The sequence below is a fragment of the Durio zibethinus genome, chromosome 14, assembly GCF_047325235.1.
Source record: "Durio zibethinus cultivar Kanyao isolate XHJ-2024 chromosome 14, ASM4732523v1, whole genome shotgun sequence".
Taxonomy (NCBI): Eukaryota; Viridiplantae; Streptophyta; class Magnoliopsida; order Malvales; family Malvaceae; genus Durio; species Durio zibethinus.
The window spans coordinates 11,594,235-11,601,637 of NC_143175.1; the positions used below are offsets into that span (position 1 = coordinate 11,594,235).

At 34.2% G+C, this 7,403-nt stretch overlaps 1 protein-coding gene across 2 annotated transcripts; it reads left to right on the forward strand.

The window, feature by feature from the left end:
- The first annotated feature begins 238 nt into the window (after positions 1-238).
- LOC111293704 (chaperone protein dnaJ 10-like) lies at positions 239-7,403 on the forward strand. Of its 2 annotated transcripts, XM_022886584.2 has the most exons (10): positions 239-656; positions 1,004-1,063; positions 1,962-2,044; positions 2,165-2,324; positions 4,425-4,554; positions 5,302-5,460; positions 5,673-5,851; positions 5,945-6,025; positions 6,129-6,290; positions 6,902-7,403. In XM_022886584.2, exons 1-10 carry the CDS (start codon positions 570-572, stop codon positions 6,995-6,997), a joined length of 1,197 nt encoding a protein of 398 aa, XP_022742319.1. In that variant the 5' UTR covers positions 239-569; the 3' UTR covers positions 6,998-7,403. The 2 variants fall into 2 exon arrangements, with proteins under 2 accessions (XP_022742319.1, XP_089599651.1); XM_089743525.1 differs by lacking the exon at positions 5,302-5,460 and having other exon boundaries at positions 279-656.

Genomic DNA, 7,403 nt, shown 5'->3' on the forward strand with positions numbered 1-7,403 from the left:
AAATTTAATTTTGATCTAACAAAATATAATAGTTACAATAATATAAGTAGGTTGTCTTCTTGTTTTTCATCCCTAATAGGCAAGGCCAAGGATTATAATAAAATAATATTATGAATTTAGTCAATCATTGGACTTTAAAAATATGTCGGGCCAGGCCTACAGGTCTGGTCTATCAGGCCGCCCAACCTGTTTTTAATTTTACCTTGAGGGAAAAAAAATAAAAGAAATAGCTTAATAATAATAAGAATAAAGAAAAAAACAAAAAAAAAGCCGCGGCAGACGGGCTGTAGTCAACGCTAATGAATGAGAGGTCTGCGCGTGGAGTTGCGGCAAATACGTAACGCGACTTTTGATTTGGAACATCTGATATTGGGATCCTTCTTTCTTCTCCTTTCGACAATTTACATTTCTTTTTCGTTTCTATCGAAATAAGGGATATTTCTTTGCAGTGGTCTTATTTATCTGCTTGCCGATAAGAACCAGGAAGGGAATTTTCGCTTTTCAATAAAAATTTTCAAATCAAGAAAATTAACAAAAAAAAAAAGAATACTGCAAGTCATCGATCGGGAATGGTGAAGGAGACAGAATACTACGATGTGTTAGGGGTCAGCCCTTCCGCTACAGAGGCTGAAATCAAGAAAGCTTATTATATCAAGGTGATTATTTCTCTCTTGCTTTCACCATCACAGTTAGATTGGGTAATCTTTTCTGTGTAGATGTTTAATGTTGGTAGATCCGTCGGCAAACCATCCTTGATCGTTAAATTAGAGCTACCCATACTCATGGAAAGTCGATACAATCCAATTTACCCTGTTTTTCTTAAGATTTATTTACTCAGTCCTAATAATTTCCCCCTTTCTCATTCATCTTTTTATATACAGTATATCCTTATTAGGTTGCAGCTCTCTCACTACTGCTTCTCAGCATTTTTTAGCATTCAACTCTTCACTTTATGGGTGGTGGTCTTTTCAGATAAAACCCTCACTTTGTTTATTGTATGCAGGCACGGCAGGTTCACCCAGATAAAAATCCAAATGATCCTCTAGCAGCACAGAATTTTCAGGCAAGCCTTACATTTTGCATGTTCATCACCCAAAAAATTATAGTTAAAATAATGGTTTCTCTTATCATAGTCTGTTGCTAGTAATTGCCATTAGTATCATCTCTACCTTACATGCAAATAACGTTTCGGCACCACTAACTCACCCGACTTTGGCACTGCCAAATGCTGCCGACTGGAATACTAGATCAGTTTTTTTGTTGTTTAACATTGGCAAAGTTTATATCACTTTGCTTTACACCATTTCTTTCAGAACAGAATTAAGCAGACCTCTGCTTGGAAAATGAAAATTGCAATGAGGAATGCCATGTGATTTAACATGAATACCATTAATCTCTTTGCCATTTCTTACCCTTGTTCTATATAAGGTGCCTCCTTCTTAAGTTGTTTGCTTCCTAGTCTTAAGAAGGAATTTTATGAAGTTCAATTTCAGCATAACTTCTTTTCTGGACCTTGACCCCTTAAAAATTTTATTTTCTTGATTGAGCCAGAATTAGTCACTCTTATCATCATGCCATGAATTGATAAGTTGTCTGCTATTGTTATTATAACACTTGAAAGCTGTTTGGGTAGAGAATAGTGATCCTATATCTGAATCTTAGTGCTCTTGTAGAACAACAACAAACCTAAGCCTTTTCCCACTATACGAGGTTAGTTGTGCGAATCATATTATGTTAATATGCTTTAATTAAGGCCTAATCGTCATATCCTCAATAAGAGCAAAAAAAGGCAGATGGAAATTGTTTAAATGTACAGTTATATGGGCAGCCTTTTAAACATTGTAAGTGTCAGGTGCAAACTGTTTCAGTGTCTGCTTGTACTGTGTTCATTGCATCTATTCTTGACCTCAATATTGGTATTAAATCTTTCTTGAGAAGTTTTATTTTTAAGTTTTACCCAGGTGTTGGGAGAGGCTTACCAAGTATTAAGTGATCCGGCACAACGACAAGCATATGATGCTTATGGGAAATCAGGAATCTCAACGTTAGTTTCCTATTCTTATTCTATGAATATGTGAATCTTAAGGTTCATAGGCTGTCTAAAAAAATTGAAAGTGTAATATTATTTTCATGGAATTTATTTGATGGTTTTCCTTTCTTGCAGTGAGGCAATTATTGATCCTGCAGCAATATTTGCAATGCTTTTTGGTAGTGAGCTTTTTGAGGAATATATAGGACAGCTTGCTATGGCATCAATGGCCTCATTAGACATTTTCACGGAAGGGCAGCAGTTTGATGCCAAAAAGTTGCAAGAGCAAATGAGGGTAAAAATTCTTATTTATGTATGTAGATGATAGAGACTTTTACTGAGAGCGCGTTTCGATGGAGAATTTTGAAATTTTGAAGAAATTTGAAATGAAGATATTTTACAATGCATCATTTCAAAATGCTAGCATTTGTAATTATTTTGTTTGGATAAATATTCATTTAGAAAGAAATTTAATCTATTAGAATTTGATGAGGTAAAAAAATAATTATAAAATAAGAATAATGATATTGAAGATAAAAAATATATGTATAAAAAAAATATGCAATATGGGTATCATTATATTTTTAAAAGTATATAGATGTTATTAATAATAATAAAAATAAAAAATATGTATCAAATTTAAATAAAATGATATTTTATTTTTTGAGTCTTATATTTATGGTGGGTCATGTGCAGTAAGGAGATGGTGGATTTGGAGAAATTTTGAAAAACCACCTCTTTAGGTGGAATTTCAAGAGGAAAAGTTCCCTCCTGAAATTCTATTTAAATTTTGAAATTCTCTCTTATTTTTACCCACACAAGTAAATTTATTTTTGGACTTTTAAAAACCTTGATCGAAATGAAATCCCTCCTCATCCAAACACACCCTAAGAATTTCAATTCTGACAGGGTGAGTTATTGAATGAAGAAATAGGGCAAACAGAGTCTTAATTTAATAAACAGTGAATTAGCTTTAGCTTAGTTGTAATTCCCCTTGTTGTTCGAACCTAGGATTGAAATTGGTTTTTCTGCTTTAGGATAATTTTCAGAAACCACCTAATAGTACTTTCAATTTGGTTAGACATGGAAATCTTGGGGAATCAGGTATTGGGTCATAGGGAGAAAGTTTCAGATCTAATGCAGGACAACAAAATGAATTGGCTGTGTATATTGAGGACAAATAAGTGGCTAGAAATAAGGTACGAGGTTTCTGGAATTTTAGGAGAGAAATCATACTAATAACAGAAACATTTACTTTGGTGGAGGTAACAGGATGACTGTTGTTTAAGGGTGATAAGGGGTTGTGTGCCATGTATATCACCACTGTCAATTTAGGAACCCATTTATTTTAATTCATAGATGCTGCAATATTGTAGATAGGGGCAAACTAGATTTGGCTTTACAAGTTTTCAATAACCACCCAAAGTTTTCAAAGTGAAACATAAACGCATTTCCTGTTTTCTGTTTAAGATATATATATATATATATATATATTATTGGGGTGGGGGGGTGGGGAGGGACTCTGTTCCTAATTTATTTTATGAAAAGACAAACAGGCTTGGATATCTCAAGGGATCTATGTGTTGCTCCACTAGTTTTTTTCTTCTTTTCAATTTTATTATTTATGCTCTCTTCTTTATCAATTTTAAATGATAAAGAAATGCATTATTAAATAACTAGGTTCAATCATAAGGCTGTATTCATATGACCCTCCTAGACCTCACATTGCAAGTGATTTGTACAGGGGTCTCCAACTTTGTTCAATGGTCCAAGAGTCAACGGTAAATAAAACCTTGCTCAATCCTGATTGACAGGCTTGAGTGCATATTTGGCTGAATAATTCATGAAATATGGAATTGATTTTTTAATAATAAAATTAGGTATCTTTTTTTGGTTGCCAGTGAGGTGCTACTGAATTTATGAGAAGTCACTTGTATCATCTCCTAGCTTCCACCTTTTTGTTCTTGACCTCCTTACTTGGTTTTCTCAAAGACAAGAAAAGTAAAAAGAGGCAAGTGTTAAAGCTAATTTTGTTCTGTAATATTCTATTTAATGTCAGCATTTATAAGGTAATGCATATCTTGGCAGTTATAAGAAAAGAGTTAGATATCTCTGTTCTTTTCTTTTTTTTCATGTGAAATTGATCAATGAATTGTTCTCAGTGTTATGATGGATTGTTGGTTTCATGGTATTCTTTCATTTGCAGAAAGATGTTTATTCATTAACCTTGACTTTGTTTTACCTACCTATAAAATATTATCCTTTGGCCCTCATCACTGGTGCAAAGTAATACAAAATCTCTTCATATGTGGTACAAGTGTTTGTTGTTGCTGGCATCCCTTCAATTTAGCAAAGATATTATAAATCTTTTTGTGCAAAATGTTTTTGGCTACAGGTTGTTCAGAAGGAAAGAGAAGAAAAGCTTGCAGAAATACTGAAAGATCGACTAAATCAATATGTGCAAGGAAACAAAGAGGACTTTGTTAGTCATGCGCAAGCTGAAGTATCGAGGCTCTCTAATGCAGGTAGTATATCTTGTTATCTGACAATGATACATAACTACTTCAGGGTGAGAGAAAATTGGAAATCTTTCTTCATCTTCTTGGATGAATTTTTACTAGTAAACATCTTCATGATTCTTGAGCACTCATATGATATGGCCTTCTGAAATATTGCATAAACTACCAAAGTGGGCAGTCATTGATACCAAATTGAAGATAAAATTAAACTGCTATATGCTCTCAAAAATGGACCCTCCACAATTATAGTTGCCCTTAAAAATGGACCCGTCACTATTATTGTTGTGCAATGGTGGTTGAACTGTTTAAGATTTGCTAGGATTTGAACTTTAATCTTTTTATGCCTGTTTTGCTTATTGATATCTGTTGAAACTTGCATTTGGGGTTACATTTTTTTTTTTTTTTTGGGCCACAAATGGGAAATTATAAAGTTTGATGATTTAATCTAGTTTGGGATCTTGTTTCAGATGACTTTCCCATTTTACAAGTGCTTGCACACACACATAAATATATATATACACACAAGGGGCAATTTAGTGCCATTTAGTGTTAACTCGTTAGTGACTATTGGGGTGCTTGGATAAAGGTTCTAAATTGGGTAAAAAATGGATGAAGTATGCCAACAATTCTTAATTTAGGATAGGTATATCTATTTTGTATGCTTGTTTCCTCACTATCTTCTTTATTTTTGTTGGATGTCTGATTGTTTAATTGATTTTCAGTTATGATAGATTTGCCGTATATGTTTTACAGCTTATGGCGTTGATATGTTGAACACAATTGGTTATATATATGCAAGACAAGCAGCAAAAGAGCTTGGGAAGAAAGCAATATACTTGGGTGTGCCATTCATAGCTGAGTGGTTTAGAAACAAAGGCCACTTTATTAAATCCCAAGTAACAGCAGCAACTGGTTAGTAAATGCTGCTAACTTTAATTGTTAGTACACATAATTATGTTTTGTTGATAACTCGTTTGATTTTCTACTACTGTCAGATTAAGTTTGGGTCTTTATTCAATCCTTAACAAGGAAAAATCAATTGTGTTGTTAATGTTTCTTACAAAGAAAATTTTTGCAGAAAGAATTATTGTGTTTCATCTTTTTTTTTTCCCTTCATGGCGTAGGTGCAATTGCTTTGCTTCAGCTGCAGGAGGACATGAAGAAGCAGCTTAATGCCGAAGGAAACTACACTGAGAAGGAGCTTGAAGAGTACATGCAATCTCACAAGAAGCTGATGATTGATTCATTATGGAAGCTTAATGTAGCCGACATAGAAGCTACCCTTTCTCGTGTTTGTCAAATGGTTGTTTCACTTGTTTCTTCTTTTATGACTGTTAGATGGCACTGGTTAGATATTTGTTATATGTTTCTTGTATCTATCAAACTATTGTTTTAGGTTCTCCAAGATAACAATTCCAAAAAGGAAGAGCTTCGAACACGAGCAAAGGGGTTGAAAACTCTGGGTAAAATCTTCCAGGTGTGCATTTTTTTTCTCCTTTTCTTTTATCTTTATGTTCTCTTACCTTATTATTTCTTAATTCCTTCTGAACTTTCTTGCAAATGCCATGGTATGAATGTAGAGGGCCAAGTCAGTGAATGGAAGCGAGAGTGAACCTGTACTAAGCAGTAGTGAGGTACATAAATTGGATGGAAGTCAACCAAGCTATGATGGTAGTTCTCCTAATGCATCACCAAAGTCCCTAAACCAGGAAGAGTTATCTTGTTCTACATTTGCATCACAGGTATGGTTATTATACTGATTAATAAACTTTTTTTTTTTAATCCATGTAACAGCTATGGGTCTTTTTCTGCATTTCTTTATATGGCATTATAACTGTTTAAGATTAGCTGTTACCTAACTGGGACATAAGAGGCAATCAAAATATTGTGTTTCCATACTTTGGTTGCATTTAGAGGATCGGGGATTTGATCTTAAGATTTATGGAAGGGGGATTTGAAGACCTTTCATCTTATTTTATCAGGTGGTAAGTGGTGTGTTTCATCTTTGAATGATTCATACTGTAATAAATGGCTACACAGAAGTTGGGATTTGATTTGAATTTGTTAGAGAGAGGAAGAGAACCTTTGAATTTTAAACTCAAATTTCTGAACCAAGAAGCTTTAGAGTAATACATAAGATGTGGAGCCTGGGTTCTTAATGTTCAAAAAAGCAAATATTGGATTTATACCTTCATATGTTGTGGTGATAAATTGTTTATTTCCAGAAATACCCTTAATATGTCCTTTTTTAATTTGTTGGGGGGGGGGGGATGAAGGTGAATACTAGAGAATCCCACATTTTCTCCTTTTATTATTTTTTTTCCTGACTGTTTGAAACAATTTGACATTGTAGAGCCCATATGTGGAGGCCCCTAACTTTGTGGATGCTGAGTTCACCTACAACTTCCCAAGGCCAACAGCACCACCTGGTGCACAAAGACATCCTTGAATTAGCAGAGATCTAAAGGTGTATGCTTGTATTATACAGCTATCATATGTATCGATATTGTGGGTGCAGCTGGCACAGGTGTTTTGAGTGTTATATCATTTGTTCCTTCATACCTGTGAGCTGTGATATGAAAGAGCACATCCAACCCCCAAGTGAGCATGTTTTTTATGGCAGATTAGATCTATATGCATAGGGAGAAAGATGGCTGTAGAATATACTTTTTTCCGTTGTCAAAGGCTGGCCGAGATTGGCTGCCTGGTTTCTTCAATGACGGTTTGTTGTTTTATTTCTTTTGGTTCGTTTTGCATTTGTTGTGTTTTCATTTTCACAATGTAAATGAGTGACTCGTACACCTTGTGACGTCGTTTTATTTGAAGCACAGAGATTGCAATTCGTCTTTTTCATA